This window comes from Oncorhynchus mykiss, chromosome 10 (assembly GCF_057628025.1).
Source record: "Oncorhynchus mykiss isolate SJ-2025 chromosome 10, ASM5762802v1, whole genome shotgun sequence".
NCBI classification, from domain to species: Eukaryota; Metazoa; Chordata; class Actinopteri; order Salmoniformes; family Salmonidae; genus Oncorhynchus; species Oncorhynchus mykiss.
In genome coordinates this window covers 1,839,747-1,853,471 of record NC_143031.1, presented here as the reverse complement: position 1 = coordinate 1,853,471, position 13,725 = coordinate 1,839,747, and the positions used below count along the sequence as shown (strand labels likewise).

Sequence of the window (13,725 nt, the reverse complement as noted above, 5' to 3'; positions counted from 1 at the left end):
GTAATATATTAGTAATATAGTGGTAATACGTGGGGGTATTACTCTGGAAGCTGAAGTATATTTACTGGATTTGACTAAACCTGATGATCATCCCAACCCTCTCCCTGTCCCCAGGTCCTGCCATTGTCCTATCCTTCTTCATCGCAGCGCTGGCCTCTGTGATGGCTGGTCTGTGTTATGCTGAGTTTGGGGCCCGCGTCCCCAAGACGGGCTCAGCCTACCTGTACAGCTACGTCACAGTGGGAGAACTCTGGGCCTTCATCACGGGATGGAACCTCATCCTTTCTTACGTTATCGGTGAGACAGGCAGACATTGGTATTATTAAAAGGTAGACTAAGCAAGGTGCTGTTGTATGCACAAAGTAAACACAAAGCGGATTAATTTCCACAACAACTAAGAGTGTTGAAGAAAGAGGCTAAACTTGTCCTCTGTTTTCGTCCCGTCCCGTAACAGCATGAAGCGCACCACAGACACCGTATGAAGGAATGTGGAAGTCAAGCATCAAGCTGATCTCAATATTTGTGGTGCTTTGTGTCCATTTATTTTCACCTTTATTTTCACCAGATTTGAAAATGTTTATCAGCTACAAGCTGGGCAATGAAACTCAAATCAAATGTATTTATAAAGCCCTTCGTACATCAGCTGATATCTCAAAGTGCTGTACAGAAACCCAGCCTAAAACCCTAAACAGCAAGCAATGCAGGTGTAGAAGCACGGTGGCTAGGAAAAACTCCTTAGAAAGGCCAGAACCTAGGAAGAAACATAGAGATGAACCAGGCTATGTGGGGTGGCCAGTCCTCTTCTGGCTGTGCCGGGTGGAGATTATAACAGAACATGGCCAAGATGTTCAAATGTTCATAAATGACCAGCATGGTCAAATAATAATAATCACAGGCAGAACAGTTGAAACTGGAGCAGCAGCACGGCCAGGTGGACTGGGGACAGCAAGGAGTCATCATGTCAGGTAGATCATTCTTGATACACACAGGAAACTGTTGAACATGAAACGCCCAGCAGAGTTGTTGTTCCTGACACAAACCGGTGCACCTGGCACCTACTACCATACCCCGTTCAAAGGCCCTTTTATAGTCTTGCCCATTCACCCTATGAATGGCACACTAACACCATCCATGTTTAAATTCTATCAAGACTTTACAATCCTTCTTTAACCCGTCTCCTCCCTTTCATCTACACTGATTTAAGGGGATTTATCAATAAGGGATCATATATTTCACCTGGATTCACCTGGTCAGTCAATGTCATGGTGCTCCTAACGCTTTGTATACTCAGTGTAAAGACAGAGCTTTTATTGTTAGATCACTAACTTGCTTCATATGTGGTGACGGTTGGGTAGAGACTTGGGTAGAGAGTTGGGTAGAGAGTTGGGTAGAGTGTTGGGTAGAGAGTTTGGTAGGGTGTTGGGTAGAGAGTTGGGTAGAGACTTGGGTAGAGAGTTGGGTAGAGTGTTGGGTAGAGAGTTGGGTAGAGTGTTGGGTAGAGAGTTGGGTAGAGAGTTGGGTAGAGAGTTAAGTAGTTTAGAAAGGGCTAGGGGTTGAGTTGGTTCTTTAAATAAATTCTATATGCAAATGTTTGGTTCATACATTTCACTCTCTTTTCATCTCTCTGTCTCTCCCTCTATCTGTCTCTGTCTCCGTCTCTCCCTGTCTCTGTCTCTACCTCTATCTGTCTCTCCCTCTATCTGTCTCTGTCTCCGTCTCTCTTTGTCTCTGTCTCTACCTCTATCTGTCTCTGTCTGTCTGTCTCTCCCTCTATCTGTCTCTGTCTCTCCCTCTATCTGTCTCTCCCTCTATCTGTCTCTGTCTCTCCCTCTCTGTCTCTCCCTCTATATGTCTCTGTCTCTCTCCCTCTCTGTCTCTCCCTCTATCTGTCTCTCCCTCTATCTGTCTCTCTGTTTGTCTCTGTCTCTGTCTCTCCCTCTCTGTCTCTCCCTCTCTGTCTCTCCCTCTATCTGTCTCTGTCTCTCCCTCTATCTGTCTCTCCCTCTATCTGTCTCTGTCTCTCCCTCTGTCTGTCTCTGTCTCTCCCTCTATCTTTCTCTGTCTCTCCCTCTCTGTCTCCCCCTCTCTGTCTCTCCCTCTATCTGTCTCTCTGTTTGTCTCTGTGTCTGTCCCTCCCTCCCCAGGTACCTCCAGTGTAGCACGGGCATGGAGCGCAACGTTTGATGAGTTGACAGGGAAACATATAGAGGCGTTCTGCAGACAGTACATGACCATGAAAGCACCTGGGATACTGGCAGAGTACCCTGACATGTTCGCTGTGCTCATCATCATTACCCTCACAGGTACACACACACACACACACACACACACACACACACACACACACACACACACACACACACACACACACACACACACACACACACACACACACACACACACACACACACACACACACACATACACACACACACACACCTTCACCCGTCTTTTCAGCTCTAATCTTCAACTCTCTTTTCTACCCTTTTTCCTATCTTATTATAAACGTTCTCTCCCTCTAGGTCTGTTGTCGTTTGGAGTGAAGGAGTCAGCTGTTGTCAACAAGGTGTTTACGTGTATCAACGTCCTGGTGTTGTTGTTTATGGTGGTCTCTGGACTGGTCAAAGGAACCCTGAAGAACTGGCATCTGGACCCTGATGTCATCTTACACAACAACTCCAGCCAAAAGTAAACACACACACACACACACACACACACACACACACACACACACACAGAGTATACTAGTGTGTATTTAATGATCTCTCTTTCTCTCAGCATGACAGAGCCCTTGCTGTCGGCGGAGAGTCTAGGAGTGGGCGGGTTCATGCCATTTGGCTTCACCGGTGTCCTATCAGGCGCTGCCACCTGTTTCTACGCCTTCGTGGGATTTGACTGCATCGCCACGACAGGTCAGTGTGGGAGGGGCCAACTTACATCACCAGTGGAGGTAAACACACGTCGCTGGTGAAACCTCCACAGTCTTCAAATTACATCTAAAAGGGATTGTTCTTTACTATCGATCTACACAACTTACTAAACATTTTCAAAAGAGAAATAAAACGTTGTGAACATTTTATTCATTTCTAAGACATGTAAAATGAAGATGAATTGATTGCATATGTCTTCACCCCCCTGAGGTATTACTTGGTGGAAACACCTTTGGCAGCCATTACAGCTGGGAATCATTTGGAATATGATTCTACCAACTTGAATCAACTCTTAGGGAGACATTCAGTCTCTTCAGAATGTTTTCTACCAACCTGAATCAACTCTTAGGGAGACATTCAGGCTCTTCAGAACGTATTCTACCAACCTGAATCAACTCTTAGGGAGACATTCAGGCTCTTCAGAAAGTATTCTAACCAACCGGAATCAACTCTTAGGGAGACATTCAGGCTCTTCAGAACGTATTCTACCAACCTGAATCAACTCTTAGGGAGACATTCAGGCTCTTCAGAACGTATTCTACCAACCTGAATCAACTCTTAGGGAGACAATCAGGCTCTTCAGAAAGTATTCTACCAACCTGAATCAACTCTTAGGGAGACATTCAGGCTCTTCAGAACGTATTCACACCACTTCACATTTTCTACAGTTTGTTGAGTTACAGCCTGAATTTAAAACATTGAGAGTTGTTGTGACTGACCTCCTCACAATACCCCATTATGTCTAAGTGGAATTACATTTTTCTAAACATTACCAAATTTATAAAAAATTAAAATCTGAAATATCTTGAGTCAAGTATTCAACCTCTTTGTTGTTATGGCCTAAATAAGTTCAGGAGTAAAAATGTGCTGAACAAGTCACGTCATGTTTGAATGACGACCTAATCTCAGTAGCCCACAAATACAATTATATCTAGGGTCCTCAGTGAAGCAGTGAATTTAAAACCGATTGTTCCACGAAGACGGTGTGGATAAGGGGGTGATTGAGGTCATGGGCTAAGCTGCTGTCCAGTCAGACAGTCACAGGGTTTAGGGTTAGGGTTAAGGTTAGGGATAGGGTTTAGGGTCAGGAGGTTCTACAGGGGTCAGAGGTCATTGAGGTCATGGGCTAAGCTGCTGTCCAGTCAGACAGTCACAGGGTTTAGGGTTAGGAGGTTCTACAGGGGTCAGAGGTCATTGAGGTCATGGGTTAGGGTTAGGGTTCTTAGCTCTCAGTCAAATTCCACAAAAGTGAAACTAAAACTTTAGTTTAGGTATTAATTCTGAGTGGTTAAGTTAAGGGTTAAGGTTAGGGATAGGGTTTAGGGTTAGGGTTGGGGATAGGGTTTAGGGTTAGGGATAGGGTTTAGGGTTAGGGTTAAGGTTAGGGATAGGGTTTAGGGTTAGGGTTAGGGATAGGGTTTAGGGTTAGGGTTAAGGTTAGGGATAGGGTTTAGGGTTAGGAGGTTCTACAGGGGTCAGAGGTCATTGAGGTCATGGGTTAGGGTTAGGGTTAACCCTACATTTCCACTGCCTCTAAATCAGTTGAACCAGGCTGTTTTACCTGTGGACAGTGGATACGGAAAGTTTTCAGACCCCTTTGGCTTTTTACACATTTTGTAATGTTACAAAATTACTATTTAAGTTTATTTTCCTCATCAATCTGCACACCATACCCCATGAAGACAAAGGAAAAACAGGTTTTTAGATTTTTTTTCAAAAGTATATAAAAAAATGTATCTATCACATTTACATAAGTATTCAGACCCTTTACTCAGTACTCTGTGCCTCGACACAATCCTGTCTCAGAGCACTATGGACAATCCCTTCAACCTAATAGCTTGGTTTTTGCTCTGATATGCACTGTCAACTATAGGACCTTATATAGAGAGGTGTGGGAATTTCCAAATCATGACCAATCAATTGAATTTACCACAGGTGGACGGACTCCAATCAAGTATTTTTTTATTTCAGCTTTATTTAACCAGGTTGGCCAGTTGAGAACACCTTTATTTAACCAGGTAGGCCAGTTGAGAACACCTTTATTTAACCAGGTAGGCCAGTTGAGAACACCTTTCATTTAACCAGGTAGGCCAGTTGAGAACACCTTTATTTAACCAGGTAGGCCAGTTGAGAACAAGTTCTCATTTACAACTGCGACCTGGCCAAGATAAAGCAAAGCAGTGTGACACAAACAACAGCACAGAGTTACACATAAACAAACATACAGTCAATAACACAATAGAACAATCTATATACAGTGTGTGTAAATGAGGTAAGAGTAGGGAGGTAGGCAATACATACACCATAGAGGATAATAATAAATACAATTTAGCAAATTAAACACTGGAGTGATAGATGTGCAGATGATGATGTGCAAGTAGAGATAGTGAGCAAGAAGATAAATAACAATATGGGGATGAGGTAGTTGGATGGGCTATTTATAGATTGGCAGTGTACAGGTACAGTCATCGGTTAGCTGCTCTGACAGCTGATGCTTAAAGTTAGTGAGGGATATATAAGTCTTCAGCTTCAGTGATTTTTGCAATTCGTTCCAGTCATTGGCAGCAGAGAACTGGAAGGAAAGGGGGCCAAGGCCTTTGGGAAAGACCAGTGAAATATACCTGCTGGAGAACGTGCTACAGGTGGGTGTTACTATGGTGACCAGTGAAATATACCTGCTGGAGAACGTGCTACAGGTGGGTGTTACTATGGTGACCAGTGAGATATACCTGCTGGAGAGCATGCTACAGGTGGGTGTTGCTATGGTGACCAGTGAAATATACCTGCTGGAGAGCATGCTACAGGTGGGTGTTGCTATGGTGACCAGTCAGCTGAGATAAGGCGGGGCTTTACCTAGCAGAGACTTATAGATGACCTGGAGCTTGTGGGTTTGGTGACAAATATGTGGTGAAGGCCAGTCAACGAGAGCATACAGGTCGCAGTGGTGGGTATATTGGTTCCTAACTGACTGAGTAAATTGGTTCCTGACTCGCAGGGGCTATTTGATGCTAATGCAGTAAGCCACAGGATGTTTTTGTGCTGGTTGAGGGCAGTCAAGTCTGGGGTGAACCAAGGGCTATATCTGTTCTTAGTTCTAAATTTTTTGAATGTGGAATGCTTATTTAAGATGGTGAGGAAAGCACTTTTAAAGAGCAACCAGGCATCTTCTACTGATGGAATGAGGTCAATATCCTTCCAGGATATCCGGGACAGGTCGATTAGAAAGGCCTGCTCGCTGAAGTGTTTTAGGGAGCGTTTGACAGTGATGAGGGGTGGTCGTTTGACCGTGGATCCATTATGCACGCAGGCAATGAATGATCGCTGAGATCCTGGTTGAAGACAGCAGAGGTGTATTTAGAGGGCAAGTTGGTCAGGATGATATCTAAGAGGGTGCCCATGGTTACGGATTTAGGGTTCTACCTGGTAGGTTCCTTGATTATCAGTGTGAGATTGAGGGCATCTAGCTTAGATTGTAGGACGGCCGGGGTGTTAAGCATGTCCCAGTTTAGGTAACCTAACAGTACGACCTCTGTAAATAGATGGGGGGCGATCAATTCACATATGGTGTCCAGGGCACAGCTGGGGGCTGAAGGGAGTCTATAACAAGCAGCAACGGTGAGAGACTTGTTTCTGAAAAGGTGAATTTTTTTGAAAGTTAAAGCTCGAACTGTTTGGGCACTGACCTGGATAGTATGACAGAACTCTGCAGGCTCTCTCTGCAGCAGATTGCAACTCCGCCCCCTTTGGCAGTTCTATCTTGTCGGAAAATGTTACAGTTAGGGATGGAAATTTCAGGATTTTTGGTGGCCTTCCTAAGGCAGGATTGAGACACGGCTAGTAAATCCGGGTTGATGGAGTGTGCTAAAGCAATCGATAAAACAAACTTAGGGAGGTGGCTTCTAAGGCTTTTACAGTTTCAGAAGTCAACAAAAGAGAGCGCCTGGGGAATAGAAGTGGTGCTGGGGGCTGCAGGGCCTGGATTAACCTCTTCATTACCAGAGGAACAGAGGAGGAGTAGGATAAGGACACGACTAAAGGCTATAAGAACTGGTCGTCTAGTGCGCTCGGAACAGAGAGTAAAAAGAGCAGAATTCTCGCCACGGGAGAAAAATTCAAGGCATAATGTTTAGACTATGGAAGGATATAAGTACAATGGAGGTAAACCTTGGCATTGAGTGACAATGAGAGAGGTTTTGTCTCTAGAGGCACCATTTAAGCCAGGTGAGGTCACGCATGTGTGGGGGGTGGAATTAAAGGGCTAGCCAAGGAATATTGGGCAGGGCTGGAGGCTCTACAGTGAAATAAGACAATCACTAACAAAAACAGCTATGGACAATGTAGTGCACTAATAATAATCAGTAACCAAAACAGCAATAGGCATACTGGCATTAGGGCGAGGCATGTGTATCCGAGTGATCATAGGGTCCAGTGAGTAGCAATACCTGAGTCAGGGAGCCAATTCAGTACCATGCTAGGCGAGCTGGAGACACAGCGATTCAGACAGCGGGCAGATGGGCATGGGACGGAAGAGTTTAAACCTCATCGAATGGTCGGCAGACCAGCTGCAGTGTGTGCAAACCTGGTCAAGAACTACAGTATTTTTGTTTTAGATTCCGTCTCTCACAGTTGAAGTGTACCTATAATAGAAATGACAGACCTCTAAATGCTTTGTAAGTAGGAAAACCTGCAAAACCGACAGTGTATCAAACACTTGTTCTCCCCACTGTATGATGAAAATGATATATACACGGGACGGGACAAGGCCAAGACTTCTACGCCATCTTGGAATCTAAAGTCATAGAAACATCTCAAGGATGATCAATGGAAACAGGATGCACCTGAGCTGAATTTCAAGTCTCATAGCAAAGGGTCTGAATACTTATGTAAATAAGGTATCTGTTTTTTATTTTTAATAAATGTGCAAAACAATTATCCAAACCGGTTTTCGCTTTGTTATTATGGGGTATTGTGAGGATAAAAAAAAATATATATATATGTAAGGCTGTAAATGTAACAAAACGTGGAATAAATGAGTAGTTCTGAATACTTTCTGAAGGCACTGTTGTGTCGGTAGAATATTATTCAACACGACAACCTGGGGTTCAATCCCAAGCTGTGTCATTACCGGCCGTGACCAGCAGTCCCAATTGGCCCAGCATCGTCCGGGTTAGGGGAGGGTTTGGCCGGAGGGGCTTTACTTGGCTCTAGCGACTCCTTGGGTTGGCTGGGAAAGTGCAGGCTGACTTCGGTCGTCAGTTAAACGGTGCCTCCGACACATTGGTGCAGCTTCCTGGTTAAGCGGATAGGTGATATTATTAAGAAGTACGGTTTGGTCATGTTCCGGAGAACGCATGACTCGACATACTCCTCTCCCGAGCACGTTGGGGAGTTGCAGAGATGAGACAAGATCGTAATCACGAAATTGGGGAGGAAAAGGGGGGTAAAAATTACAACAACTAAAAATATATACATATTTTTTGAATATCAAAATGATTGACAGCTGCCCAAGGTGCTCCCACCAATAATTAATTGTAATTCTGGGGTGTGAAGACCTACGCAACGAAGACGTCTTCATTCATTTAGAACATTAACTTTCTTTCTCTTTGAAATAGGTTGTGTAGATCTTGAGGAACCTTTGACATCTAACCCCTGACATCTGACCTCTGACCTCTAACTCCTGACCTCTGCCCCCAGGTGAGGAGGTGAAGAACCCTCAGAAGGCCATTCCCATAGGCATCGTGTCGTCTCTCCTCATCTGCTTCGTGGCCTACTTCGGAGTGTCTGCTGCTCTCACCATGATGATGCCCTACTACCTCATAGACAACAACAGTCCTCTGCCCGCAGCCTTTAAATATGTAGGCTGGGAGGGAGCCACTTACGCTGTGGCTGTAGGGTCACTGTGTGCTCTGTCCACCAGGTTAGTACACATACTGTACATCTATGTATAGAAGGTGATTCAACACACACACCTAGCCTCACCTAGACAAACTAACCTGTATGTACACACACACACCCTGCTGATGTGATCAGTGAGTTTAGCTCACACCACCAGGTGTGTGCGTGTGTGTGTCTCTTAGTGAGTATATATTTAACCATGGGGGTATTTGATTCCCCAGCTGTCTATTAATATCAGTAGAGAGATCTGTCATATTGTCCCATAAATCTAACAGGTATATCATGTTCATTATAAACTGGGTGGTTCGAGCCCTGAATGCTGATTGGCTAACAGACGTGGTATATGAAATCAATCAATCAAATGTATTTATAAAGCCCTTCTTACATCAGCTGATGTCACAAAGTGCTGTACAGAAACCCAGCCTAAAACCCCAAACAGCAAGCAATGCAGGTGTAGAAGCACGGTGGCTAGGAAAAACTCCCTAGAAAGGCCAAAACCTAGGAAGAAACCTAGAGAGGAACCAGGCTATGTGGGGTGGACAGTCTCTTCTGGCTGTGCCGGGTGGAGATTATAACAGAACATGGCCAAGATGTTCAAATGTTCATAAATGACCAGCATGGTCAAATAATAATAATCACAGGCAGAACAGTTAAAACTGGAGCAGCAGCATGGCCAGGTGGACTGGGGACAGCAAGGAGTCATCATGCCAGGTAGTCCTGAGGCATGGTCCTAGGGCTCAGGTCCTCCAAGAGAGAGAGAGAGAATTAGAGAGAGCATACTTAAATTCACACAGGACACCGGATAGGACAGGAGAAGTACTCCAGATATAACAAACTGACCCTAGCCCCCATGACACAAACTATTGCAGCACAAGTACTGGAGGCTGAGACAGGAGGGGTTGGGAGACACTGTGGCCCCGTCTGATGACACCCCCGGATAGGGCCAAACAGGCAGGATTTACTGTACATCAGACCGTATACCACGGGTATGACAAAACATGTAGTTTTCCTGCTCTAATTTAGTTGATAACCAGTTTATAGTAGCAATAAGGCTCTCGGGGGGTTGTGATATATTGCCAATATACCACTGCTAAGGGCTCTGTCCAGGCACTCCACATTGCGTCGTGCTTAAGAACAGCCCTTAGCCTTGGTATATTGGCCACATACCACACCCCCTCGGCCTTATTGGTTAAGTATGACAAACCTATACACTCTTACTTCCTATTTCAACTATTAAAAATGTAAAATTATTGAAAAACAGAAATGAAATGTATTATTATTCAGCCCGTTCGCGGTTCTAAAGGCATTGAGTTGTATTCATTTGTAGACTTCTAATTTGATTCCCAGACGTTAGGGAAAAAAAGTATTTCAAAAGGGTTCTCCGGCTGTCCCCGTAAGAAAACCCTTGTTGGTTCCAGGAAGAACCATTTTGGGTACCATGTAAAATGCTGTGTAAAAAGGATTCTACATTGAAGCCAAAACAGCTCTACTTAAACCCAAAAAGGTTCTACCTGGAACCAACAAGTGTTCTTCAAAGGGTTCCTCTATGGGGACAGTCGAATAACCCTTTTAGGTTCTAGAGGGCACCTTTTTCCCCTGAGGGTGTAGTTCCATTCCGTGTCTGTGATAAGATGTCTAAATGATTAGCGTCTCCTGATATTCCAATATGAAATGTGTTTTATTTCAACCTTGATCTCTCTGTCTGAATTGCCTGTTTCGTGATTATGGGTTTGTCCCACACGGCATCCTATTCTCATTATAGTGCACTACATTACACCAGGGTCCATAGGGCTTTATAGTGCACTACATTACACCAGGGTCCATAGGGCTTTATAGTGCACCACATTACACCAGGGTCCATAGGGCGTTATAGTGCACTACATTACACTAGGGTCCATAGGGCTTTATAGTGCACTACATTGCACTAGGGTCCATAGGGGTCTTGTCTAAAGAAGTGTGCAATATAGGGAGTACGATGCCATTTGGGATTGAGCCTCTAACTCTGTGTTTATGCATGAAGGAATATGAACTATTTTAAATGGTTATTGCTCTCACTAACACCCTTCATCACTATCGTAACCCCCCCGCCTGCTAACACTTTCAGTCCTGTGATCGGATGCCCCAGCCTTCAGTCAAATCTCAGCACCCTGCTCATACGTCGTAAGTGCGGGAAAATCACACCCCTTTGGAAATAAAAGTCCAATCAAACCAAAATGTTCAAATGATACTGTCTTTCCAAAACTCCATCCATGGACCTTCAACATAAAAAAAATCTACTCCAACCTTCCAAAAGAACATAAGCCTAAAACAATTATGAAACATGTTCATTTATCTACTATTTGGAATCAATTGAATGTGTTAGCTGCTCTGTGATTAACTCCCAACGTGACTGGCCTGCGTGGCATTGCCTGTATTCTGTCTGTATGTGTCCGGCTGTCCATCTGTGTGTGTGTGTGTGTGTGTGCATGCATGCGTCTGTGTGATCGTCCATCTTGTGCCTGTATGTGTCTGTGTGTGTGCAGCCTGTTGGTGTGCTATGTTCCCTCTGCCTCGTGTGATCAGGGCCATGGCGAATTATGTTCTGCTGTTCAAGAACATAGCAGAGATCATAGCACCAAAACACCCCTAATCCCCACCCTGACCTCTGGCTTTATGGCAGAGATCAGCCCTCTCACCAAAATACCATGGTACAACATGGTTATCACTAACAACATGGTTATCACTAACAACAAGGTTATCGCTAACAACATGTTATCACTAACAGCATGGTTATTTCTAACAACATGGTTATCTCTAACAACATGGTTATCACTAACAACATGGTTATCTCTAACATCATGTTATCACTAACAAAATGGTTATCTCTAACAACATGGTTATCGATAACAACATGGTTATCACTAACAGCATGGTTATCGATAACAACATGTTATCTCTAACAACATGGTTATCTCTAACAACATGTTATCACTAACAACATGGTTATCTCTAACAACATGTTATCACTAACAACATGGTTATCACTAAAACCATGGTTATCACTAACAACATGGTTATCTCTAACAACATGGTTATCTCTAACAACATGGTTATCTCTAACAACATGGTTATCGATAACAACATGTTATCACTAACAACATGTTATCTCTAACAACATGGTTATCTCTAACAACATGGTTATCTCTAACAACATGGTTATCTCTAACAACATGGTTATCTCTAACAACATGTTATCACTAACAACATGGTTATCTCTAACAACATGTTATCTCGAACAACATGGTTATCGATAACATGGTTATAACTAACAACATGGTTATCACTAACAACATGCTTATAACTAACAACATGGTTATCACTAACGACACGGTATAGCTAACAACATGGTTATCACTAACAACATGCTTATAACTAACAACATGGTTATCACTAACATGGTTATCACTAAAACCATGGTTATCACTAACACCATGGTTATCACTAACAACATGGTTATCACTAACAACATGCTTATAACTAACAACATGGTTATCACTAACATCATGTTATCACTAACATGCTTATAACTAACAACATGCTTATCACTAACGACACAGATTAGCTAACAACATGGTAATCACTAACATCATGGTTATCGCTAAGAACATGGTTATCACTAACAACATGCTTATAACTAACAACATGGTTATCACTAACAACATGGTTATCACTAACAACATGCTTATAACTAACAACATGCTTATCACTAACGACACAGATTAGCTAACAACATGGTAATCACTAAGAACATGGTTATCACTAACAACATGGTTATCAATAACACCATGGTTATCACTAACAACATGGTTATCGTTAACAACATGGTTATCACTAGCGACAAGGTTATCGCTAACAACAGGGTTATCGCTAACACCATGGTTATCGTCAGAAACAAGGTTATCACTAACAACATGGTTGTAGCTAACACCATGGTTATCGCTAACAACAAGGTTGTCCCAAACAACATGGTTATCACTAACAACATGGTTATGACTAACAACAAGGTTATCGATAACAACAAGGTTATCACTAACACATGGTTATCGCTAACAACATGCTAACCACTAACAACATGCTTATCACTAATGACATGGTTATCACTAACGGCATGGTTATCACTAACACCATGGTTATCACTAACAACATGGTTATCACTAACAACATGGTTATCGCTAACAACATGGTTATCGCTAACAACATGGTTATCGCTAGCTACAAGGTTATCGCTAACTCCATGGTTATCGCTGGCAACAAGGTTATCGCTAACGACATGGTTATCGCTAGCGACAAGGTTATTGCTAACAACAAGGTTATCTCTAACTGCAAGGTTATCTCTAACGGCAAGGTTATCGCTAGCGCGGTTATCGCTAGCGCAGTTATCGCTAACAACAAGGTTATCGCTAACGGCAAGGTTATCGCTAGCAAGGTTATCGCTAACAACAAGGTTATCGATAGCAACAAGGTTATAGCTAACAACACGGTTATCACTAACAACAAGGTTATCACTAACGACATGGTTATCGCTAACAACAAGGTTATCGCTAACAACCTGGTTATCGCTAACAGCAAGATTATCGCTAACAGCCTGGTTATTACTAACAACATGGTTATAGCTAACGGCATGGTTATCGCTAACAACATGGTTATCGCTAACGACATGGTTATCGCTAACAACAAGGTTATCGCTAACAACCTGGTTATCGCTAACAGCAAGATTATCGCTAACAGCCTGGTTATTACTAACAACATGGTTATAGCTAACGGCATGGTTATCGCTAACAACATGGTTATCGCTAACGACATGGTTATCGCTAACAACATGGTTGTCGCTAACAACAAGGTTGTCGCTAACAACATGGTT

General features: G+C 43.3%; 1 protein-coding gene across 3 annotated transcripts in view; it reads left to right on the top strand.

Annotated features, from left to right (window-relative positions):
- The window catches only part of slc7a1a (solute carrier family 7 member 1a), a 103,508-nt gene that overhangs the window by 27,546 nt on the left and 62,237 nt on the right, over positions 1 to 13,725 (top strand). For all 3 annotated transcript variants that reach the window (XR_016484076.1, XM_036989485.2, XM_036989484.2), the window contains exons 3-7: positions 115 to 297; positions 2,145 to 2,303; positions 2,523 to 2,688; positions 2,779 to 2,912; positions 8,625 to 8,847. Coding sequence is in view for 2 of the 3 variants with exons in the window: in XM_036989485.2 (XP_036845380.2) it covers positions 115 to 297; positions 2,145 to 2,303; positions 2,523 to 2,688; positions 2,779 to 2,912; positions 8,625 to 8,847 (865 nt within the window). In the remaining variant the exon portion in view is untranslated. The remainder of the gene's footprint in view (positions 1 to 114; positions 298 to 2,144; positions 2,304 to 2,522; positions 2,689 to 2,778; positions 2,913 to 8,624; positions 8,848 to 13,725) is intronic.